This window comes from Seriola lalandi, unplaced genomic scaffold (assembly GCF_002814215.2).
Source record: "Seriola lalandi dorsalis isolate HSWRI2012SDOR001 ecotype SW California unplaced genomic scaffold, Sedor1 jcf7180002054561, whole genome shotgun sequence".
NCBI classification, from domain to species: domain Eukaryota; kingdom Metazoa; phylum Chordata; class Actinopteri; order Carangiformes; family Carangidae; genus Seriola; species Seriola lalandi.
The window spans coordinates 180,517-206,472 of NW_019525114.1; the positions used below are offsets into that span (position 1 = coordinate 180,517).

General features: G+C 40.6%; 2 protein-coding genes across 4 annotated transcripts in view; one reads left to right on the forward strand and one right to left on the reverse strand.

The window, feature by feature from the left end:
• Positions 1-24,155, forward strand: ecm2 (extracellular matrix protein 2, female organ and adipocyte specific). Of its 3 annotated transcripts, none has more exons than XM_023416101.2 (12): positions 1-204; positions 5,437-5,571; positions 6,139-6,300; positions 11,698-11,886; positions 13,616-14,359; positions 15,196-15,311; positions 15,842-15,977; positions 16,662-16,819; positions 17,902-18,041; positions 18,376-18,488; positions 19,323-19,536; positions 22,475-24,155. In XM_023416101.2, exons 2-12 carry the CDS (start codon positions 5,439-5,441, stop codon positions 22,641-22,643), a joined length of 2,274 nt encoding a protein of 757 aa, XP_023271869.1. In that variant the 5' UTR covers positions 1-204; positions 5,437-5,438; the 3' UTR covers positions 22,644-24,155. The 3 variants fall into 3 exon arrangements, with proteins under 3 accessions (XP_023271869.1, XP_087032690.1, XP_087032689.1); XM_087176563.1 differs by having other exon boundaries at positions 3-204; positions 13,577-14,359; XM_087176564.1 differs by lacking the exon at positions 11,698-11,886 and having other exon boundaries at positions 2-204.
• The window catches only part of cenpp (centromere protein P), a 92,560-nt gene that overhangs the window by 6,960 nt on the left and 59,644 nt on the right, over positions 1-25,956 (reverse strand). The window lies entirely within an intron of this gene.

The window sequence follows — 25,956 nt, forward strand, 5'->3', positions numbered from 1 at the left end:
GCTCCACGCTCTGAGACACGCCGAGAAACAAACTCTCTCTCTCACTCACACACACTTAGTATCACACAGTATCATCACACAGCGACACACACACACACACACACACACACACACACTTCTCCTGGAGATCCTGCAGAACCAGAGGGGGAGAAAACGGGGTGGAAGAATTTGGCCTCAAGTCCTGCAGCCGCCTTCAAACTGCTGGTAAAGTAGAGTTAATGTCTGTTTGTCTGTCCTCAGCTCCTCCCCACTGTCTCTCTGTGTGTCTGTCTGTCTGTCTTTCGTGATTTCTAAACAGCTGTTTCAGTTTCTGCAGAAGGTTTTTTTTTTGTAGAGGATCTCCTTCAGAGGTCCAAAAAGAAAAAAAATCTTGTTCTCATGATTTACAGGACAAAACCTAACAAGGACTTGTCCATTTAAATGCAGCCCAGACCTGAACCAGAATGGATCTAAAAAAAAAAAAAACAATGACCAAAAAACATATTTTGTAACTTTATGGATACATGTTCACGTCTGTGCACTTCCTGGTTTTCATGCGGCACTCCTCAAATTCCCCCTCAGCTCACTGATGATGTTCTGTTGCGTTTCAGAACATTAACTATGAGCTGGGAGAACATTTGGAAATCCGAGGAGTGCTGTAACTAAATCAGACCGACCATCTTTATTCAGGTTTCAGGCAGTTGTTGGTTTTGATCAAAATAAATACAGAAAATTCTCTGGATTAAAAAAAAAAAAACCCAAACAACCCTAAAACAGAAAATAATGAGCTCATTCAACAATACTACTTCCACATGGCTTTGACAGTGTTTACATTCAGCAAAGAAAAACTTTACTTCAGCTGTTTACTTCTTTTCATCAGTTTGTACAAATAATATGATGAGACTGAGACTGTGTCTTTAAGACTTGACCTGACTTAAACTACATGCTACTGAGACACGAAGCTGACCTAAGACCTGGCGCAGGTTTGGTACCAGAACTGTGCGGCTGGGTGACAATGGAAGGCGAGTTTGTTTAGTTCGTTTGGTTCTTGGTTGAGGAAAACAGTCTACTGAATGGTTCCTTCCCTCAACGGTGCAGAACAGTTCATGCTGCCTAGCAGCTTGTTGCAGTTTGTTAAAAGTACAACTGAAGACAGAAGATGTGATTTGGGGTCATCTTGGTCTCTAAGGGCATTATCAGTCCCACAGAAACTAAATATCACATAACATCTGTCCATTGTCTGGTTCTATTATTTCCACTGTTTTCCACTTCCACGGGGATGAGTTCCTGCAGCCAACAGGCAGGAGGTGACGATGAAGGCTGTGGATTGTGATTGGTTGAGCAGATTTCATTCATTAGCTTAATCAGAACAGAGCCTCTGGGATCCAATCACACAAATCACACGACACATTAACAGACAACATAAACTCAAATTCCAAGACCCCGTTACACCAGCTCACAATTAACGTGACGTCACATTACAACAAGGATGACTACAACAAAAGCAACAAGAGAAAGCATCATTTTACTCCTGCGTCTGTACAAAGCAGGACAACTAATCCTGAACAGTGAAGAGCACCTGTTGGACAAACATCCACTGTCACTAGTGTTTGTGGAGAGAAGGAAGCTGGAATCAACGGCTAGAAACTAAAAGGTCCAGATGTTTTATCAGAGCGACAACACGCAGCGAAGCAGAGCACGGAAAATCAAAAACATGAAATAGGATGATAGAAAAATAAACCCCATAAATCTACGGCAGAGCAAACTCGAGGACTCGACAGAAACTGTATGAGACGATACATGGTTTTACAGATGCCAGAGAAACAGAAGCTAAACTGGACGTGTTCGTCTGTAACTACGAACAGCTCCAGAACCTGGAAGATGAGTTTTGATGCAGCTCAGAATCTGTTGAAGTTTTTACAGTGGATAAATCATTTAACCTGCAAAGTAAGTTTAAGGGACGTCCAAAGAAAAGAGCCAAAACCTAAAGTAGATGTTCCTCAGTCCAAAGTGAAACTGTTTTTGACTCAGTTGGTTCATAAAAAGAAGAACTGATTGTTGTTAAACTGAGGAAGTCAAGTAATCTGACAAGACATGACTTAACTGAGACAGAAAAATGGAGAAAGGAAATGTACTGTCTGTGCAAACGGGTTCAGAGATGGTTATCAAAAATGTTCTCTCTTGACGTACTGGGCTTTGGAGTTTAAAAATTCCAGCAACACGTGTCAATGAATTAATTAACTCATTGAATAAAATGTAATTTATTGGTTAAAAGTGACATTTTAAGCTTTAGTTACAGAGAAGTAAAACAAGCACATGCTGACTCAAACAGGTCACTCTTCACGACAACATGCTAATCAATCTGCACACAGTGGTGTTAGAAATAAAAAGTCAAACTATTTCACCAAGTCCAGTTAATAAGTGAAATACTGAAGTGAGCAAACAGAGCAGCAGAAACAGAAGCAGAGAAAAACTTGGGTTTTAAACACTGTCTGGGTTTCGTTAAACTAAACTCCAGGTTATTTTTATCCTGTTCCTGCTGGAAGTCTCTCCGTCTGAGCCTGCTCATCCAGAAACTGAACTGCTGAATATTTTCCATTTCTGTTCCCTCCCTCCTGTTTTCTTTCCTGTCTCAGCACACATGGATCCCTCTCTCTCTCTCCTTCTCTCTCTTTGTCTCCTGATCAGCTCTGAAATCTGGTTTCCAATTGGTTGGTGCTGAATCGAGGAGGGAGGATCTCAGCCCTTCAGTCTGTGGAGCTGCAGACTTAAGTTTTCTTTCATCAGGAAAAAAAGGAAAAACAAAAGTGAATGATTAAAAGAGTGTGGGCGGATGTCACAGATAAGGGAGATCCACTTACCATGACGTGTAAAATGTGCGCTGTGCTCTGGAAAAACTTCATGGGAGCTGTAGTTTTTTGAATATTAATCAATTATTGTTTAACCTTTATCATTTATCTTAAACCTCATTCACCTCTTTTTATCCATTTCATCACATCTGGATAAAATCCAGGTTTAAAACACTTAGGCTGTGTTCTCACTATAAAGTAAACTATCAAGTGTCTCTTATATTGTTAATGGTTAATGAGTGAATAAGGGAAACTTTCGACACGACACTGGCCACATACACTAATGTGCAAAAATTTCTGGCACTTTCAATGTTTAGATTCTTTTCCATCAGACAGCACCATCAGGGAGGCGTCTGATCAGTCCCAGATTAATTCTGCAACAGGACAATGAGTCCAAACACACTGCTAGAGTCATAAAGAACGATCTCCAGAGACAAGAAGAGCAGGGAGTCCTGCAGCAGATGGTCTGGCCCTCACACTGCCCTGATCTCAACATCATGGAGTCTGGGATCACATGAGGAGACAGAAGACACTGAGACAGACTAAATCCACAGAACAAATGTGGCAGTTTCTCTCGCACAGCCCACTCATGATGCTCCTTCACCCATAAATGATCAGTGTTATTTTTGTAGTATCATTCAGGTTTCTATGAGCTAATTCAAAAAAAGTTAGTAAAAGGTCTTCGGCACCTCAGATGATTCTAACAACACTATGAAATCGAGTCGTATCCAGTAAATGCTTGTTGTTTGGGTCAGTGTTAATGTTAGGACTGGAGCCAGAGTCGGATTACAGTGACTTCTAATTAAAGGCTGATATCAGCTCCACGAACTGATCTGAGCCCAGTTATTAGAGTGAGATGTGGATTATTTCTCGTTCTCAGAATCAGGATCTGGACACAGGATCCAGGATTAGGTTGAAATATGCACCGAGAGTGAAAACCAAGGCTCAGTCTTTCTGTGTGAATGTTCCTGGAGTGCTGCTTTTACTCTACACTGTAACAGAGGGGCTGTGGAGACACTCCTGCTGCATAAAGCATGTTGAAATAATAAGAATAATAACTTTCCTGAAACATTATAATATAAACCATCAAAAAACATGCGAAGAGATAAAAATAATAAAATAACAATAACACGCAGAAAAGATACCTGAAAAACCACCACGGCTCTGGATGAGATGTTTGCAGCTGTTATCAAATAAAAGCTCTAACAGACATATATATTTGATCAACATGACAAAGCTCCATTGACTGATTTTCTGGACACTTGAGGGCAGGAGAACAAGTTTCTAACACATCTTATTTATCAAATGATAAAATAGCAAGGGCTAACATGCAGCAGCTAATTTCCACACAGAGCAACATGATAGTCCAACAGTCACCGTCCTTTTAGCTCTGGTTTGGGTTCCAACAACAATATCTATAATAAAATCTGGGCCTGGCTGTGGGAGGTTCTGGTATGTTCACTGCTAAAAGCTGCAACAGGCTGAAAAGCTCATTATCTGGGTTCAGATCTACAGTGACAGAATGAGAAACAGGTCAGCAGCTCACAGTCTTTCAGACCAGCAAAAACTAAAGGTCTCCATCCCAACAAACCGGAGGATCCTATGATTTAACACCACCAACTCCCATCATGCACTGGGGCACAGCTACAGAACATTTATTACTGTTATTGAGGTTGATACAGAGAAGTGGTTCAATCTGCACTGCGCCATTCAGAGGGGGAATCAGACAGAAGACAAACTATCAGGTGTGAAGGTGTGTGTTAGATCTCTGCTTTAATAATGACAGGACTGCTGCCTATAGACTAGTCATTACACACACACACACACACACACACACACACACACACACACACAGAGGGAACCGGCCATTAGGACCCCAGATGAGACCTATATGAGGACCAGCAGCAGCACTGACAGCTCTTTTTGTTGGAGAAGCTGCTGCAGGTAAAAACCTCTTTCTTTCTTTCTTCTGTCTATTTTTCTGCAGCTGGAGAAAAAACATGGAGTGTAATGGTGTGTGTTTTTTAGTTTTTTTTTTGGTTTAGTTATTTTAATTAAGGTGAGGACAGACAGATGGGGAATGACATGAAACAAAGGTCCTTGATTGGACTCAAACTGTGAATACTGTGGTTCATGGTCAGGGCCTTGAACTCCAAAGCAATGAGGCGCCCAGTGTTTCTGAACTTTTCATTTCCAAACATGGCTCCTGGGAAAATGAACTGTTTTCCATTTTCCTTTTGTCTTTGATGCATCACATTAATCTGTTGGAATCCTGCTGAGGAACCATTGAAGTCTAGGTTTGGGTATGGAACCCATTTCTTCTTGGGTACAGCCCAAAATGTGTTCACAGCATTTAGTATCAAAAACTGTACGACTGCTTGTGTTTATGCTTCGACTAATTTAACATTGAAGAACTCTAAGACGCTTCTTTTGTCAAATGACCAAAGAGGTTTTGCAGAAAAAAAAATGTGTTGACAAAAGTAAAGCTTTGGTATCAGTACCTAGACGGGTCACAATGATTTCTATCAGGGCCCAGCCCTTGTGAAGCCCTCAGTGTTGGTAGAGGTTCCTGCGAGGAAACCTGAATCTGGTCTGTTCTGTTCTGCAGGGATGAGGTGGTGGCTGGTGGTGGCCAATCTGTGGCTGCTGGTGGTCCTGACCATCCCAGACACCCAGGCCAGGAACAGACCTCACAGCCAGGATGGTGAGACACGCCGGGGGAGGAGGATGAGAGACGGACCGGGTAAGACTCCCACTCCAAATCCTCTCGTTAGCCATTGTACAGTCAGATGAGTAGACTGTTATCTGGGTGTTTAGCCTAGCTTAGCACAAAGGATGGAAGCACTGAGAGTCTACCTCCTACAAAAGTGAAGAATTCAATTTATAGTCTTGTTTTCTGCTGTAAAAACCTCTAATGACACAAAAAACCTATAATATGTCCCGAGTATCTAAGGCCACCCTACTTTTTTATTTTATGTGAATACTTCTAATCTGTTTGTGATCAAAATGTATTATTATTAGCTAATGATTTAGCCATTTTAACTTTGCATGAGAAAGGGAATACATTAAAGTCACGTTCGTCTGAAGTCAGGGCTTCACTAAAATTAAGAAGTGGCTCTCTCTCCTCATTTGGCTGAAACAGAATTTATTTATTTTGGCTCAGAACCAAGAACAAACAAGCTTAGGTCAAATCTGGGATAAGAATATACTGTATCTGTAAACTGAGAATAAGACTAGATACTGCTGTCTGTCTGTCTTTCTAAGTTTCTAGATAGATATAGATGAACATTGATACGACCATGTGTTGCAGGTCTCGGGCGAGCCAGAGCGGGGCGCTCTAGACCTCTGAAGATCAGACTGGTCCCTGGTCCCAATGTCCCAGTCGAGCCCAGCGGAAAACAAGGAAACACTGTGTTCCTGGAGTCCTACAAGAACCTTCAAGACCAGCACTCCAGCTACAACGTCATCCCAGGTCAGTGAGACCAGTAACTCAGCCCAGTGAGACAAGTAACTCAGCTTTAACCCCGGTCAGATAGACCAGTAACTCAGCCCAGTAAGACCAGTAACTCAGCTTTAACCCCGGTCAGATAGACCAGTAACTCAGCCCAGTGAGACCAGTAACTCAGCTTTAACCCCAGTCAGTTAGACCAGTAACTCAGCCCAGTGAGACCAGTAACTCAGCTTTAACCCCAGTCAGTTAGACCAGTAACTCAGCCCAGTGAGACCAGTAACTCAGCTCTAACCCAGGTCAGTGAGACCAGTAACTCAGCTTTAACCCAGGTCAGTGAGACCAGTAACTCAGCCCAGTAAGACCAGTAACTCAGCTTTAACCCCGGTCAGTTAGACCAGTAACTCAGCCCAGTAAGACCAGTAACTCAGCTTTAACCCCGGTCAGATAGACCAGTAACTCAGCCCAGTAAGACCAGTAACTCAGCTTTAACCCCGGTCAGTGAGACCAGTAACTCAGCCAAGTGAGACCAGTAACTCAGCTCTAACCCAGGTCAGTGAGACCAGTAACTCAGCTTTAACCCAGGTCAGTGAGACCAGTAACTCAGCCCAGTGAGACCAGTAACTCAGCTTTAACCCAGGTCAGTGAGACCAGTGACTCAGCCCAGTGAGACCAGTAACTCAGCTCTAACCCAGGTCAGTGAGACCAGTAACTCAGCTTTAACCCCAGTCAGTTAGACCAGTAACTCAGCCCAGTGAGACCAGTAACTCAGCTTTAACCCCAGTCAGTTAGACCAGTAACTCAGCCCAGTGAGACCAGTAACTCAGCTTTAACCCCAGTCAGTTAGACCAGTAACTCAGCCCAGTGAGACCAGTAACTCAGCTCTAACCCAGGTCAGTGAGACCAGTAACTCAGCTTTAACCCAGGTCAGTGAGACCAGTAACTCAGCCCAGTAAGACCAGTAACTCAGCTTTAACCCCGGTCAGTTAGACCAGTAACTCAGCCCAGTAAGACCAGTAACTCAGCTTTAACCCCGGTTAGTTAGACCAGTAATTCAGCCCAGTCAGACCAGTAACTCAGCCCAGTAAGACCAGTAACTCAGCTCTAACCCAGGTCAATGAGACCAGTAACTCAGCCCAGTGAGACCAGTAACTCAGCTCTAACCCAGGTCAGTGAGACCAGTCACTACTAAGAGATGTTCTGATCAGGCTGTTTAATGTTGACATCGATTGTACTTCAACATAAATCACAGTCACTCGATTAGATACAGTCGTCCTGATGGTTTCTTAAACATAATAGTAACTACTAATATCAAATTGCACTTCATTACATTTTGTTGAATTGTGTTTAATTAACACAATTCAGTGTCGCCTTTCTCTGTGAATGATCCCAGAGGAGTTTAAACCATCTGATGATTTATACACCTCCTAAATCTGACGAGTCAGAGTTTCCATTACCATTAATACATCCATCCTTATGACCGTAACAAGTTCCATTATGTTCAATTGTGTTTTGTGGTTGCATTACTGGAAGAGAAGCTGTGTGGCAGGAAACCTTTACTCATAATCTGACTCCGACATGTTGGTTTATGTGGGAATCACACTCCTACGAAGATGCATGTTAACGTTTCTACAGATCTTTGCAGAGAAAAGCGTTATGGGTAATTGTAGGCTACAACAAGCTATTGTTCTCATCATGAATCATTTTTCAATAATTTATTAAGTCTATAAAATACGACATGTCTATTACAGTTTCCAATGTTTTCCAGTCCTGAAATCACTTGTTTCCTTTACTCTGTTATATATGAAATCTCTGATACATCCAAAAATAATCCTCAAAAAGCCTGTTTTAATTCAGAAAATAAAAACATGTAGATTTAAGCTTTAACGTAGATTTAAAGGCAGAATAACTTTTGCAGAATTTCAACAGTTTTCATAAACAAATAAACTTTTAAATGGGACATTAAATAGAAGTTTTATAGTCAATAAAATCTTAGTACAGTAAAATGAAAACTGAATAAGACGGTAAAATCAGACTGGGTGTGCGAGTGCAGCCAGAAAACAGTTCAGTTGAGCCGAGAGGATTCGTTCTGTTCTCATAATGAAACTGCTTGTTATTACAGCTCAGTAATTTAATGACAAATCATCACATTCCAACATGAACAGAAGGGAAAACCATCTGTGGGAAAAAAAAGAAAGAAAAGCTCGTCAGAACATAAGTAAAGCCCCACACAGAGATGAGGACAGAGACTTAAACAAGAACCTCAAAGCCACGTGGAGACCGTTCAGTTTACAACAATGAAGCCAGCATTATGTAATTAGTGGTGGAAGTCTGATGTTGGGAGATGCAGAGGAATTTTTTTTCACTTTAAACTGTTTGTTTCTGTTTTCTCTGTTGTTTGAAATGTGAGAATATATCTGCTCTGTGTTCAGAGTAGCGGACACAAACCGACCGTAATGTTACAACAACCAAACAGACCAGAGTCCAGTTTACAGAAACATACAGTTACAGATGTTGGACCAAGATACTTTTACTGAAAAGTCTGATGTTAGACATAAATATTTGATCTGCTTTGTTCTGTGTACAGTCAAATGCCTGTCCAGTCACCATGGAAACCAATCAACTTTGTAAATGTTACAGGATACTTCAGTGTGGAAAGTTCATTCTTGATCCCGATAACAACACTAGTTTAAGAAAATAATCATATCCCATGTTCAATCTACTAGCTTTTTTTTCCGCCCGAGCTTTCAACCTTATCTCAGTTTTTTATCTGCAGATGGAGTTTGCTCAGCTGTCAAAGATAAATAAAATCTGGGACCTCTGCCACGTAATAACAGAATAATTTCTTAAATTAATTCCCAAAACATTCTTAAAAGAAAATGCTAATCACTCAGAGTTTCCATTATCTAGGGTTATCTGACTATTTTGAAGAGGGTCACAAAAATGACATGACGTCAAAAAACTGACATTAACTCTTGTGTCACTCTAGTAACATTGGTGCCCCCCATTCTACATCATTGTTTTCTAGAAATATCTACTTTCATCATCCTTCACTGCATCTTCTTTAAGTTTGAAAATAGTGAAAATTTACTTTTACGTTACATTATCTAATGTTGTGCATAAAAAACTAAAAAAAGAAATAAAAAAATCTCAGGCTTTGGGGGCTCCGCAGCTTCACAGAGCCCAGGATGACATCTTTAAATGTCTTGTTTTGTCCAAATAATAGTAAAAAAACCCAAAGATATTCAGTCCATATTGATATAAAATATAGAAATGGTTGTAATCCTTGCATTAGAGAGGATGGAAACTAAGACTGATTGGTGTTTTTGCTTGAAAAACTATTCATTTAATATCAAAACTATTTGTCAATGAGCAAGTCAAATAGTTTCGCAGCTTGTAAAAACACATGAAAATATGCACTGAACACCTTCGGATGATGGTACCACAGCAGAGTCTGATAGTGGCTGTATTATTTAAACAAAACCCTGCAATTTACCAGACAATGAAAAGCAAGAGCTCTGACAGCAAGACAATATTTTAAAGAGAAAAGAAAAGCTCTAAAGTATGTGTGCTCCAGCAGAGATGACAGGGTGACAGTGTCACTGCTCGCAGTAAAGGGGACAGGGATAATAGAGAGACAGTATTTAAGAGAAATAACCTGAGGCTCTTAACTACCTGTGTTCCTATAGACCTGGTAAAGAGCATACCATTAGAAAGGATAAATGACAGACAGGACAGACTTAAAATAGACACAAAGAGCCTCTTCCTGCTATATCATAGTGGTTTACAGTCTTTCTAACTGACTCACTGCCAGTCACAGCCTCGTCCCGTCCCAGGTCTGATGTTGAAAGGTGAAGTTAATGCAGAGGGAGGAGTGGAAATGCTACAAATCACTGCTTTGTCTGGTTCTGATGGTAAAGTACAAGCTTTAGATTTGACTAGACGTACACAACAATTACTGCAGCAGGGCCTGCTGCTGCTGAGGAGGATGATAATGGTCGGCGTGAGGGTCTAAAGTGGAGACCCACAGGTTGCTGGTTTGAATTTGCTTTGTTCCGCCACACACATCTCCAATTTGTTCAGTGACTCAAATAGGTCCGATGTTGTGCTCATCAACAGCTGTTTCCTTCGTTGGAAAACCAGAGTCACGCAAAGCCCTGTAGGCGGAAACAAGAATAGGGAACAGTCATCTTCCTCTGTGCCGTTTTTTTTTAAGTCCATATCAAGCAATAGCTTTTGAGACAAAAACATTCAGTCATTAAATCGCTTCTGCTAAAATACCCCCTAATACTGCTAACATAAACACCACGTCAGAGTGAATAATAAATCCAAAATGAGATGGCACTCCAGTCCAATAATCAGGCGACATAAACCTCAGACTCACAGATTGTTAACTCTGATTTACAGTGAAATGCCTGTTTTCCAGCCAGGGGGAGTCATTGTAACCGAATGGTTAAAACGTTTTTCAAACGACTGCAATGACCCCAGTTTGATTTCAGTCAGGGAACTTTGTTGCATGTCTTGCTGCTGTCTTCGTCTCTTTCCCAAACAGCAACAACAAAAAGTAAATAAATAAAATCAAAAGGACAGCCATAAATAATTAGCTCTTTGTTTGGCCAGTTGCCAGTTGTCAGCAGTTTGCAGGATATTGTGGTAATTGTCTAGTAATCATGGAAAGATCGCGGTTAGTCAGCTGTCCACAGTCAGCTAGATGTGCACAGTAAACACGGCTGTAAACAATGGCCGACCATCGTTATGTATGGTCGCACTAGTATTTTGCAGCATTCGATGGTTATTTCCTCGTAAAGACACAACACATACATAGGGCCAGGCTTCAGGCTGACTGAAGACTTTTATATATACAAATAAAACACACTCATTCAAAGAACCTATAAAGCGTCTACTTTTATTATGAAAACACAAGGCTCACGGGAACAATGAGGGATATATGAATGAAAAGAAGCAGCACATTTGTCTCTTTTCCTCATTCACTGCCATTTAAAACACTGTCACCCACAGCTGGTCAAGTGTGTCATGTGACTGGTAGCAGGTATCAACAGAGATACTTTCGGCATCTGCACAGTCGCAGAAAAACTTGCAGATGATTTGCGCACTTTAAGCCCTACTTTATGACCACACTCTTTGATTGTATCTGGCAGCTGCATGTGTGAACACATCCACCTACACTCAGTGTAATATAAATAAAATGATGTCCATGTTTCAGATTTCACTGCCTTATTACTGAGGTTAAATGCTTTTGCATTTCAAGCTACCGAGTCTAAAAGATTTATCATGAAAACTGGTAATTGTCATAGTCTATCAGCTGCCAAATGACTTCTACTCCCTCCACAGACACCGAGTGACTTCACAAAAGATTTTGAACTATAACGAACTGTCTGTTATGTGTCGGTATTGTTTCAGGTAAGCAGGGCCAGTGTGTGTACCAGGGTCTGACCATGTTCGATCAGGCCGTCTGGTCTCCAAAGCCCTGTGTGACTTGTCTGTGTACCGGAGGGCGGGTGGTTTGTGACGAGATCACCTGTCCCACAATGCAGTGCCACTTCCCCTTCACCCCTGCTGGGGAGTGCTGCCCCGTCTGCATGGAGCCAGGTAGAAACACAACATGTGGCAACGCCATGGTGCAACATGCAGTGGAGCAACAGAGATGGGGAAACGTTTCTGACAATGTTTGAAGGGTTTCATTCATTCAACACATTACATCATAAAAACTTAAAAACAGCTTTTACATGAAAAGTCACATTTTTCACATCATAATTCTTCATGTTTAAATGGATTAAATTAGTGTTCATTACATTGACTGACAGCCTTCAGTTTAACATGATGAATGTACTGTAGAACTGATTATTTTAAGTAAGAAAACATCCAGTTCCATCAATATAAAGATATGCAGACAAAAAAGACATTGTACATTCTTGTGACCAGCAGATGATGAATTTGGAGCTGTTAAGGCCGAGGGGACAGTGAGTCTTTACATTCTCTACAGTAACCATGTGTTATGAGTCAGAGTTAATTTAATTTAATTATTTTTGGAATGAAACTCTTCATTATGTAATCTTTTTTTTTTTTTTTTTTTATCACTGGTTTCTTGGAAGAAATTAAACTAAACCGTTTCCATCTCTGAGGCCTCCGCATGTTGCTTTCTGTTTCCATCATGGCCTCAGAAAATGTGGTTAGCACATTTTGGGTCAGTCAACACACATGTTGTGAGAGTTTTAACGTGTCTGTACGTTGGGAGATACCACGTGTTGTTTCCAACATGTCCACGGTTGGTTTCACCTTACTGTCCGTTCAATCTCACCAAAATGAAAACCGGATGTACGACTGAATCTACAATAAAAACACAGGGATGTATAGACGAGTTGCCGAGCGACATTATTGTGAGATGCGTGCACGTTATATGTTTTCTGGAGGCAGAAAACATATACAAAATGATCTTGAAACAATAATTTTACTGCTTTACACCTAAATACTGAATACTTATTCCTAAATAAGGCAATGAGTTTTCTACCTCCCTGCTGAACATGCATCCTCTACTGTTAACCTGTCTATAAAACCTGTCCAAAAAAAGAGGTTGAACTGACAGTAACTAACTAACTCACTGTGCGCATGTGTGGAGGTGAAGCAGGAGAAAACTCCTGGAAGTCATTTTGACTATGACTTATCAGTGTATGTAGATGAATACAGCATTAATATACCAGTAACCATAGAAACATGAGCGTACGTATCTGTGTATAAACTATGCTGCTGTATGCAAAAGACATAGTTTACATTCAATTTAACCGACCTCACTTTGTCATCAAAAAATAAAATCAGCTAATGTGAAAAGACCAACGTCACCTGACGGTGCTCATACAGGTACAGTTCATTGGGACTCGGTCCAGACTGATCCACAGCAGCAGTCTGCTCTGTAGCGTCAACAAGCTGGTCTGGTACCTGTCTGTGTGGACAAATGTGGGTGTCTGTCTAAAACACTAACACAGCCGTCTCTGTCTGTCTGTCCACCTCCTGTCTGTCTGTCCACCTCCTGTCTGTCCATCTGTCCCCATCAACTTTCATCTCCACCCTGTATTCTCTTTTAGTTTTCTTTATTCTTTTCTTTTTCCACATCTTCTTCTTGCTTCCTGTCCTGTCTTTCTCTACTCTCCTATTTCTACACCCTTCCTTCCTTCCTTCCTTCTTTCTCTACCATCACCTTCTTCTTTCCTCCCGACCGACTCCTGCCTCCTACCACCTCCTGCCATCTGATTGGCTGCCCCGCACAACCCTAAACCCACCCTAGAGCCTGACCTCAGCCTTGACCTTTCTGGTGACTCCCCAGTTCGCAGTGACCCCGCTGACCCTGTGACCCCGCTGACCCAGGAGGAGATCCAGCGAATCCTCTGGCGAGAGGAAGAGGAGCACCGCGAGGAGGAGGAGCGCCTGAGGAAGAAGGATGAGACGAGGAAGAAGAGGAGGAAGCAGAGGAAGGAGCAGGCGGACAGACAGAGAAAGATAGTGGAGGAGAGGAGGAGGGAAGAGGAGGAGGCCCTGAGGCTGCAGGTGGAGAAAGAGGAGGAGGAGTGGAGGAGGCAGATGGAAGAGAGGAGGAGGCAGGAGGAGGAAGACAGGAGGCGGAAGGAAGCGGCAGAGAGAGAAGCAAGGGAGAAGGAAAGGAGGCTAGAGGAGGAAAGAAGGAGGCAGGAGGAGATACTGAGGGAGAAACTACTGGCTCTGGTGGAGGAGGAGGAGGAGCGGCAGGGGGAGGCAGAGGAGGAAGAGGAAGTGTGGCTGAGAGGAGACGTGTTTCAGATGCTCCCAAAAGAACCTGAGGAACCTGAGGAGCCAGACCTCCTCCCCGCTCCAATCCCAAGACCTCCTGCTGCATCGGAGGACGAGCTGAAGGAAGTGGAGGCAGAGGAGTTCGAGGAGGAAGGGGAGGAGAGGGAGGTGGTGGTGGTAGAGAACAGAGGAGGCCTCCCTCCAGGGTGCGACATCTCTGATGTCACTGTGACGTGTGAGAATGCCAAACTCATCCACTTCCCTCCTCTGTCCTTCCCGGAGCTCAAATCTCTCAGTCTGGAGGGTAAGTCACCACGACAACAAGCCGAGGAGCTGAAACACTTATAGAGGAATCTTTACAGCTTTAACACAACTGTAATAGTAATCTACTGAATCTAAATCCAGTATTGGATCATATACTTAACAGACTTTTAATTCTGGATCTGAAATGACTGAAAAGTTTAAGTGATTCTGAGATTCTGACCCCACAGACTGATCTGACGCAACCGGCTAATGGTTTCAACAGAGAACACTCACCACACTGTCGGTCTGTTGGACAACGAAAACACACGGTCCGCTTATGATTACAGAGTGATATTACTGAGGGGTGCTTCTTTTACCTCACAAGTTGTCTTTGGCTGAGTTAAGACAAAGCAGAGGGAACATTAAGCAGCCAGCAGCCAGCAGCCAGTTTTGACCATGCAACATTAATGTTATTTATTTAAGGCTGACAAAACCGACTGATGTCATTTTAAAATGACAAAAGTGATGGTTAAATGAGAAGCTGCTTCCTGATTTTTTTTAGTACATTGTTCCAAAAAAGAGCGAGGATAGACAAAGTATTCAGGGTGAGATTTGTTAGACTTGCAGTCTAGCAGATCCGATCAAACTAGAACCAGAATTAAAAAATGGAAGCTGCTAATGATGTAAATAAACGCAAATTCAAGCAACTTAAGAAACACAATCACCAATTTGAAAACACATACAAGAGATACAGAAACACACTGCAACTACAACTACTACTATTAACTACAGAAATCTGTTAATCCTGCCTTTAAATTGCCACCTGGGGATAAATAAAGTTTATTGAATTAAATCGAATTCTCAGTGCTAACAAACTGAAACTGTTCTGACTTGCAGGCAACAACATCAGCAGCATCCCAGCAGAAGCCTTCAATGGCATTCCCAACCTGGAGTGGATCAACCTGAAGAAAAACAAACTCACCTCTGCCGGCATTGATGCTAAAGCCTTCAAAGTAAGACATACGAACTCACTCAACCAATGCATCCCTTCAAAATAAAAGCCAACTTCTTTTTAACCTGCTGTTTGTCACACACTAATGTTTCTCTAGAGGCTTCAAGAAATGATGATGATGATTTAAGTGACAGAAGCCTCCAATAAGTAAAGTGTGAAGGCAGACATGTAAAACAGACATATTGAACATATAAAGAAAAGCAGTCAACCAGACGGAAAAGAAATGTGAGCAAATTTCTGTGATATCATGGTGCAAATGTCCTCATGTCTCAAACAGACCAACAAGACCAGATAAATTTTACACAAGTCAGGAATTGTTTTATGAACTTGCAAGCTCTTTAATGTGACCTGGAAGTGAATTTAATAACAAACAAACAAACAAACAAAAAAAAAACCCATGAAAAGAGCAGAAGATGGACGGGTATTTCTAGAGTTAACATTTGTGGCATGACAGAGGGCAGTCAGTCCTGCTAACATCACCATCAGGTACCCGCCAGTATCACTAGCACCTACAATATGTGTATGTGTCAGGGTCTGAAGATGCTGAGACGTCTGTACTTGGACGGGAACCTTCTAGACGCCGTGCCCTCTGACCTCCCGCCCACCCTGCAGGAGCTAAAGATCAACGAGAACAAACTGAGAGGTATCGAAGAAAACAGCTTCCAAGGTACTGATACAGCATCCCATAATGCACCTCCATACTCACATCAGCTTTAATGTCACGCTGCCAGCCATCAGTCTTTTACACACAACAACTTCTATTCTGAAAATAACATGATGCAACCGCCTCTATAGACTCAATAACGTTGATCTTGAGAATCGTGAAACTGCAGTTCACTCTGACAAACTGATAATAGTGTGTCCTTCTCCAGGAAACCCTCTTTGGTCAAGTGCAGTAGACACCAACATGCAGAAACAGTATCCAGCCAGCTCACTGAGATAATGCTAAGTGGCTACAGTGAACCGAAGTTATCATTTCATCCAGTACAATCACTGTCTTCTTAGAGGTTGACATCATTAATAATGTAATCTATAGGCCCAATTATAATCATGCTGATTTGAAACTTCACCTTATTCAAAATGCATTTCAGTACATAAATAATTAAGTCCTCTACATACGTTCAGTGCCAAAAGCACTCTGCGTTGGCGTGAGCTGCTGTGCTGTGAAGTGCATTTTCCATAATCTCTAATGTTTCAATGTAATGTCATAAATGTATGTTATATAGAACATTATGAAATTAGAAATTATTTCACTATTGTAGTCTGACAGATGTTTCTTTACTACATTGATTCAAAGACAAATTTCCAGTTGAAGTAAAGTGACATATATATATATATTTTTATCTTTAAGATCTGAGCAGCCTGGTGATTCTGGAGCTGGAAGGAAATCTGCTGAGTGAGGGGAATGTAGATCCTCTGGCCTTCGCTCCCCTCATCCAGCTCTCCTACCTCAGACTGGGCAGAAACCACTTCCGCACCATACCACAGGGCCTTCCGACTACACTGCTGGTATATCTGTTTACATAACTATCTCTGCTCATTCCTCACGCAGGCAGACTGTTGACTACCTTTATAAAAGTCCAAGTCACAATGCTCTCTCCTGGGTTCAAGAGCTATGGCCAACAACACACTGCTGTTTTGGTGTGATGGTGCCACCAGAAAAACGGACCTTGGTGAGAATAGTCATCATGGCACAAAACTTCAGTGGTCCAATAAGTTTAAAGGACCAATTATGAACCCCCCAAAAAAACCCTAAAAAATATTCACAGACTATCAGTTACAATATAATAAACACTAACATTAAATGAAACTATAAACCCACTATCAACATACTGATTTAAATTAAATCTCATCAAGCATTCATTCACATTATCAGAGGTTTGCTGATGCGTCACTATTTTCTTTTTGGCTGTGATGTTTAAGACTCCTCCACTGAGTAAACTCTGCTTCTACCTGTGGGAAACCAGTCCACCCAACTTGTAATTATGGCCTCTGCTTAACCGCAAACCCTGCAGACCACCAGCTACATGCTGCTGCTGTAAATCCATCTAAAAACCAACTTCATGTTATGACTCTGGGGAGTTTCAACTCGCTCACTGCAAATCCAACCCCCCATACCTTTCCTTGTCATTAACTTTGAAGATTGTGGTCTACCTTTAAACATGTCTTCTTTGCTAATTATCTCTGGGATCCCAGGATTTATCAAACGCATTACCTTTGTATAGCCATGGATTATTATGACCATAACATAGACTGTAGGCAGAAACCAACAAAGACTGTAGGAGAATTCAGTTTTGGGGTGGATTATGCATTTATAACGTGAAATAGTCTCAAAAAACCACAGACCTGTCTGCCAAGATCTCTGAATAAAAAGCACTCAGTAAACACAAAAGTTTAATGACAAACTCATAACACCCCTACTGTTGCTTTTATATTGGTTTCATAAAAAAAAAAAATTATACATATTATACAATCCTACCGTAACTCTGAAACTAAATTCCAGTAGTTGTCCGTGAGTTTCCACCTATCAAAACACTTTACATTCAGACCCGGATGATGACGAACATTTGGTTTGTTTTTTCTGTCTTCAGGAGCTGCACTTGGAAAACAATCTGATTGAGGAAATCTCAGAGACAGTTTTCAATCAGACCAGAAGTCTGAACGTGGTTTCTCTGAGACACAACAAGCTGGATGAGACCAGGATCGCGCCGATGGCCTGGATCAACCACAGGTCTGATAAAAAGACACATGTCACTATCACCCATGATCCTCAGGGTCACAGGAATTTGCTAGTGTAAATTTCGGCCGTCACCAATACAGACACTGTAATTTTCATTTCATTACAATACCATCATGTGCCGTTTACAGCAGTGCAGTTACTTAATTATTACCTATCCTGATGAGTGAGAGTGAGTGTAAAGAACATTTACTTTGGCACTACATTAACAGAACCACAGTGGAAGGTATCAGTTTTTTAATCTGCTGTAATCCATGAGAATCAGTTATGTTCTCTCTCACTTCCATTTACTCACTAATCCTCTCCTCATCTTTTCCCTCCTCTGTAGAAATCTGGAGTCCATCGATCTTTCACATAATGACCTTTACCTGGTTCCGTCCTACCTGCCCAGATCTCTGGTCCATCTAGTGCTGGTGGGAAACAAGATCGAGAGGATACCTGGTAGGTGGAAAGTGTTGATGAACACTTGGCTGACAACTATGATACCTAGATTGGCATGTGCATGATACCTGGAGGATTGAAATCAAGAACGGCAAACTACTATATCACTGGGGGAGTGAAAAGAGCTCTAAAGTGGATTTTGTATGTGATAGATTTCAACCCTCTTTTTTCTTTTTCAAATGGCTACTTTATTAGTGGTGGGGAGATCTGCTGTGACTGCATCTGTAAATCAAGTCATAGTTGATGGACTGTTTTTCACTACAGGAACTTAATGAAACTTAATATACTGTGTATTAATTGTCAGAGGTTTCACTTTTGTTTCCACTGTTCTCCATCTGCTTTGAACACAATCTCCTGTAACCAAATTGTTCACTAAATCCATTTCCCAGGTACTTTCAGGGGTTGGCTGCATTGCCGCCAATCGTGACTGCACTGTGTGGTTGAGCTGATGTGATGTCATAAGAAGGAGAACTACTACAAACACAGACATAACCACATTTTTACAACTGCATCTGCATGGAGCCGCACAACCAATACTTTAAAGAAAAAGAACAATAAAATATGTTAAAGTATGTCCAGGCCCTCAGTAGTATTTGTAGACAGGAGGCCATTCAAAGGGAAGCTGGAGTCAGCCGTTTTGAGAAACCCACTGGCTTGTGCCAACCTCAGCAGGACCTGGATTCTCCTTCTGCCTTTGCATCTCATTATCACATAAATGTGAAAGAAAATTAATAACAATATCAGCTCCACCATTGTTCTCTGTCCCACAAACTCTTACTTTATTTGCCTACCATAAAGAGCATTACAAAGTTTCCTTCATCTCCATCTCCACAGGTTACGTCTTTGCCCACATGGACCCTGGTTTAGAGTACCTCTACCTCTCCTACAACAAACTAGACGGAGAAGGAACGGAGCCCGAGTCGTTCTTCGGCTCTTATCACTCCATGGTGGAACTGTGTCTGGATCACAACCAGCTGGTCTCTGTGCCGTCTGGCATCAATGAGATGACCAACTTACACTTTCTCAGACTCAACAATAACAGGATCAGGTATGAAGCCACCATCCATAAACATCCATCTGTTGGAGTTAAATGAAATTTCCTGTTGTTTTAACATGATTACTTCCTAAGAATACATCACTCTTTTCCCAGAATTTAAATAATTGAAGTTGTAATTTAAAATCATAAATCAACATTTATTCTTACTTTCTGATCTTACTCTTTTGATTATGTCGTAATATTTTATAACAGGACAAAAATTCCTCTTAAAAGTAAACTTTTTTCAAACTGTGCAGAATCACTTGATCCCGTTTTTCACCATATCCTCATACCTGTACCTGTTTTAATAGGTGTGAGTTATTATATGGGAGTTTATGACTGTCTTAGTGCTGAAACTGAATTCATTCTGTGGGGCGTGCCAGAGAAAACCCATCACATGCAGCCAAGGAGGCGAATTGTTTCTGTGGTTTGAGGGCTACAACTATTGTTGGACGTTAAGTAACAATTGGGTGATCATCTGCACTTAATATCTACTTGTTGAAGTCTGCTCTGCTCTGTCATCCTGGATGGAGGCCTAAAGATCCGATTAAGACACTTTGTTGGACGGCCTTGACAATCTCCATTGACAGATTTGTTTTCTTTCACATTTAGTCTAAACTGTATTTTTCCACTGAACTGTAAGCGGCGATTTTAGCAGAACAAGCGACTGGAAGAAAAAGCTACAGATGAACAGTTAATGGCATGTCATGGTTGAGTTATATCTACAACAGCTGAGTGGTAGTTTTAATGAGGTCTTGGAGAAAGCATCTTTGTTTCAATACATACAACTGTTCTCAGTATGTTAAGACACAAGCAAACACATGCTAAAAATTCCAGGTTCCTGCAGGTATTTTTCCACCTTGATGAGAAGTCTCTGGAAATACCAGGATCTCTGATATAAGCATTTTTTCATCCATCCATCCATTTTCCAACCTGCATATCCTGCTCAAGGTCACAGGGACTGAACTCCATCTCAGCATACAGATCTCTATAAGATCAAATTTATCAAAGCTTGGAGCTTACTTTAAGAGTACTGTCCATGATTTCTGCCAGTTATAATAACATTGTACTTGAAGGAAGGACAGTGTTGTATGTTATATAGATTATAAACACCTTTGAAGCAAATCTCTAGTTTGTCAATCTGGGCTATATAAATGATGGCTTGCCCTGTCCAAGTAAATGAGTGAGTAAATGTTATCATAACTGATAGAAATGATGGACAGAATTATGGAAATAAGGCCCACATTGCAGTAAGCAGGAATTATTATTTAACATGGCTTTAGAATACCAGTGTGTTTGATTTATTTACAGCATAATCAAAACTACACACACAGCACCCAAATTTTAAAAACAAATGGACTTAAAAGGTCAATTAAAGTAGTAAAAAATAACAAAACCAGGCGACTAAAGACGGAGCTTTGGAAAAAAAAAGTTTAGTCAATACCATCCTTTAACAGCAACAATTAAAAGTCCCATAACAGACCAGAGCCTGACCAGATGACTGACTCATTCATCACAGAACGCCAGACAATATTAAAGTCGAAAGTTCACTGGACGGAGAGTCGTCTTGACGACAAGAAACAAAACAAGTTTTTCATGTCTCCACCTGGGAGTCATCCTGCATCACCTCATTACTCACTCACAGGTCCATGCGCAGCACACATAGTAAGTCCAGGTTGTCTAATGATTTTATATAAAAGTAGCATTACAACTTAAACACTGTACCATGCTCCAGCTCCACTGCTAACATGGCAACACCCCAGGTGGGACACAGTGATCAGCCTCCAAGCAAATACTGCTGATCATTTTAACATATGTGGTACTGCACAAGCAAAAACAGTAAATATTCATAAATATCAAGGAATCAAAACTTAAAAGATGGAAAGTAGGGTTACCCCAAATTAAAAGACAGATTAAAAATATTGGTCTTTAATTTCATTTTAAAAAATACTTTGCAATTTTGTGATTCTCTTCTTGTGGGTTGGAGTTAGGAAGAAGAAAATAGTGGAAGATCTCAGAAGTCTGGTTGGAACACAAATTCAAAAGTAATCACACATATAGGAAGGTGTTAGTGAGTATAATGGCATTAAAATCAGACACAGCCACCCAGTGCAGTTTTGCAAGCTGTGGGGTAATGTGAACTATTTATTAGTGTATTAGTAAAAATCCTTGTTGCAGCTTTCAGAATTAACTGTAATTTTGTTTTCCAAAAGCAGCTCGGTAAAAAAAATAAAATCTGCGGGCATCTAAGCAACTTGTAATAAAAGGCATCAACATTTCAGTGTCATTGTAAATTAGACAAGGTCTCACTTTTGCAATGCCCCTAAGGGGAAAAAAAGATGCTTTTGTGACCTTGATAAATAAAATTTGAGTAAGAGTCTAAAGTCACTCCCAGATCTGCAACTTGTGTTGTAATCTGTGTGGACAAACAGACAGATTGTTGAGACCAGATTCTCTCTTTCCACTTTTAGTCATACCAATACAATTTCTGTTAGTTTATTTAGTTTAAAATATTTGTTATACATCCAAATATTAATGTCATTGAGACAGGCAGTAAGAACTGTGGTCATAGAGCGAAATTAAGATATAGAGTTGTTTATCATATGCATAACAATGCTCTTTGACATGATGATGGCTGATGTTTTCCAGAGGGAGCATTTATGAAGAAAATGGAACAGTGCCTCAGTTAAGATTTGCTGCTTTTTGTTTGACTTAGTTGATAGTAAATGGAGCATCTTTAGGTTTTGGACTGACGGCTGGACAAAACAGACTTTATTTAATTATCTTGGGCTTTAGGAAATTGTGATGGTCATTTTAAACCATTTTGTAGCATTTTAAAGACCAAATGAGTATTTGGGAAAATAATTTTAATAATAATTAATTAGATTTATCGATAATGACAATCATTGTTAGTTAGAGATTAACTCCCTCCTGATGCTGTGTCTTCCAGGAGTATCCCTGATGAAAGCATCTGTGACCCAAACCACAATGGAGACTCCACTCTGGTGGCACTGAGGCTGGAAAACAACAACATCGACCCCCAGAAGATCTCACCAACGGCCTTCTCCTGTGTACGCTCCTCCTCAAGTGTGGTCTTAAAACCCCAGAAAACCAAATGACCGCACAAAACCAAAAACTAAAAGACACTTGTTTGTACCCCCAGAAAAACAGGACTTATATTTTGTTTTTAAATGTGCCAAGAGAAGTCAAAACCCCTCACTAGCTTCCCCTGATGCTTTATATTACTGAAGTAACATTGAAAGTAAGAAATTACTCTCACATTATAGTCTGACATACAGCCTGAACATGGAAAACATGCATTTTAACAATCACTGCTGAGGCAATTTTCTTTAAGGCAATACATTGTCCTGTCATATCGTATCCTTGGACTGAATCCTTACAAGCTGCACAAAAGTAAGATTTTATTTTCCTCTAACACACCGTTTAAGGTCTGGTAAGTTGTTTTGCACCGTCACCTGGCCCACCTTAAACGACTGAAGGTGACAGAACATGTTCAGACTTCAAAATCAAAGACATCTGTCTCCTTTGGTAAATGTTAAACTCTCTAAAATGGAAAGAATTCCTACGCCATACACAGTAAAATGAAAATGCTAATAAAGAAATGGAAAGAATTCTATGAAGTGAGACCACAAGCCCAACACATTATTTTTAACAACCTCAGCACCTTCATGTTCCATTTCTCAGCTCAGTTTCTTCCAGTGCCTTCTTTCATAAAAGCTCTGACATGGAAAGGAGTGTCGGTAGTGAAATAACATGTGATACATCCTTCATGCGCTTTTGTGTTAAAGATTAAGAGCCGGTTAAAGGATTAAGTGAAGGTGAGCACTGTTGGAGAGCTGATCCCTGACGGATAAAGAGATAGAAGATGTAATAATACGTCTGCTTCTTGCCTGCATCCTTTACCTTTCTGATTACATTTATGCCTGACGTGAGAACTTAATGGGACTCTCACCATCTGCCACAGATTTAGTTTTATAGTTCAGTGTCAGATTTCACATCCTGATGGCAAACCTACAATACTAGATGTATGCATTGTGTGCGGTTAGGCCATATTGTGCTTTGATTATATTCCCCACAGTAATTATTTCACTTCACGGCGGTGGGCCACTTTCTTAATAACTGGAGCAACATCCAGGTAACTTCTATTTTGCCTCGTCTCTTTACTAAATAGGAGACTATTTCGTGCAATTGCCGTGTTCATGTGGTCTCATTCACTGTTGAGCAGGGTTCGCAGTGAGGTTTGCTTGCGAGTTTCTTGGGGATGAGTATATTCATGTGGAATATGTGGTCTAAAGAAACACAATTATTGGGCGAACACTCAAACAAAAGCCTTTGACCGACTGCTCTCTCCAAGAACTCAGAAAAGAGTTGAGATGTGGGAGGAACCACTGGTTCCAGAGGTCTTTTTCTCCACTGTAAATTTCCACTTCAAAGTTTTCTCTTAATGATCTCATCAGTGTTCTTCAGCAAACAAACACAACAGTCTCCTGCATAATTCAACCATACAATAGGTCTATGTTTATGCTTCAACTATCAACCTGTGTAACTGAACTGCAATGTATTAATAAGTAAACAACAGCTTTGACAGTGAATAAAAGAAGGCTTCTGCACCTTGGGAGAGTAAATCCTTTATGTGTGAGTGGAGAAGATGTGGATTAAATGGTTTACCCAGAGATTGTATCTTTGCTTATAATAAGAGCATCGACTGGATGTACAAAGTGCCAAACAATTTGAAATTTAGGTAAAGAAATGCTGTTTTATTACAAATACACAAAGACACTTTGCTCTTGACCGGCCAGCATGTCTAAATTACATGACATCCTATCTGACGTGTCAACGATCATATTCTTCAGTTTCAAACAAGTTATGATGCTCAATAAACTTCACAATGTTCCCATTACTACCTGATTGATGACATCCCACCTACATCATGTGAATAAAAACACTTTAAAATGACCAATCACATGTGCTGGTCACTACATTACTAAGGTAAAAGGAATATTATGACAATAACAGCACTGCTACACTGGGAACTGCTGTCAATGAGCACAATACCAGACCTATTTGAATTGAAGAAAAAATTCAAGAGTTGTGATTCAGAGGTTTGGAACCAGGCTACGTAAGCCTCATGTTCCCATCTGGAACAGTGTAAAACACCTGGAGGTTTTTTAGGGTTAGACACATGTTGACACTGAATGCAAATATTCAACCTGTGAGGTGCATGAGTCACGCATCCAAACAACAAGTTAGATTATATTCCATCGAATTCCCATGATCCCATTCACTGTTAGCACATCCAGCACATTGAGGAGTGCTTTCATTTACTTTCATGTTATCAAATTAACACCCCAGGCCTCTGGGAGGACATGGAGCCATGATGACTACGGTACTAAAGAATGAGTCATGATAAAATGCCGTGATCTTTGCATCACGTCTTCTACCCTCAAGCAGTACACATTCAGTAAGAGCTGTAATTATCAGAGCAGTGAAAGCCAACTTTATCATAATATTTTCCTCTCAAAGCCTGAGGTTTAGGATCATTTACTTCAGTAGCAGACAGATCTAAAGGACGATTGGAACAGAAAAGCTAAAATGTGAAGAGGACAAAAACCGCAGGTCCTTCTTTGGTAAGACAAATTGGAAATATTAGATGATTATATGTAGACAAAAATAAATCTGAAAGTAAAAAAGCAACAAGAACAACAATGGGTACTGTCTGGTCAGTTTCTAGATGCTGGCAGTCGTCCTGTCACCGTACTTCAGATGGAAAACTTTCTTCCAATGAGCCGAAGCTCAGAGATCAAAAGGTTTTCCTGTTGAAGAGGGAGAATTCTTCTCTTCTGCCAACTTGAGCAGCTGCTGTGTCCATCAGTCTCACAAATCAGACACATGAAGGAACAATCTAATTCTCATTAGTCACATGATCTTGTCAATGTTCCCCCGGATGAGGACGTATAGATGGTTGGTAAGATTGGACCTCGACCTCTGTTCAGCTCCATAAGAGAAGAGCATGAATTGTGAAAGGATAGTTCTGATATATTAAATGTATTTCTTACTTTTGCAGTTTTTGTTCAGGAGATGATTTACATGATATGAAAGCAGAAAAAATAATCTACAGATATACATACCCAGTAACAAGAAGATATTACTTCAGTTTATTTTATATCTTCATTTTATTCTAAGGAAAAAATGAAATTAAAGGCACGTAAAATTCATTGTTAAAGATTTACTGCTATCCTAGCTTTATTTTTATTATTAACTGCTACTTACCTACTAACTAAATAGAGTGTGCAGATCCTTGTATGAAGACGTTTTTCTTTTTTAAAGGCTTTTATTTTATGAGACTGTAATAATATAATATTTCTTGGTAAGTTTAAAGTAACAATTAAGCCCAGATAAAAGCATTCTTTA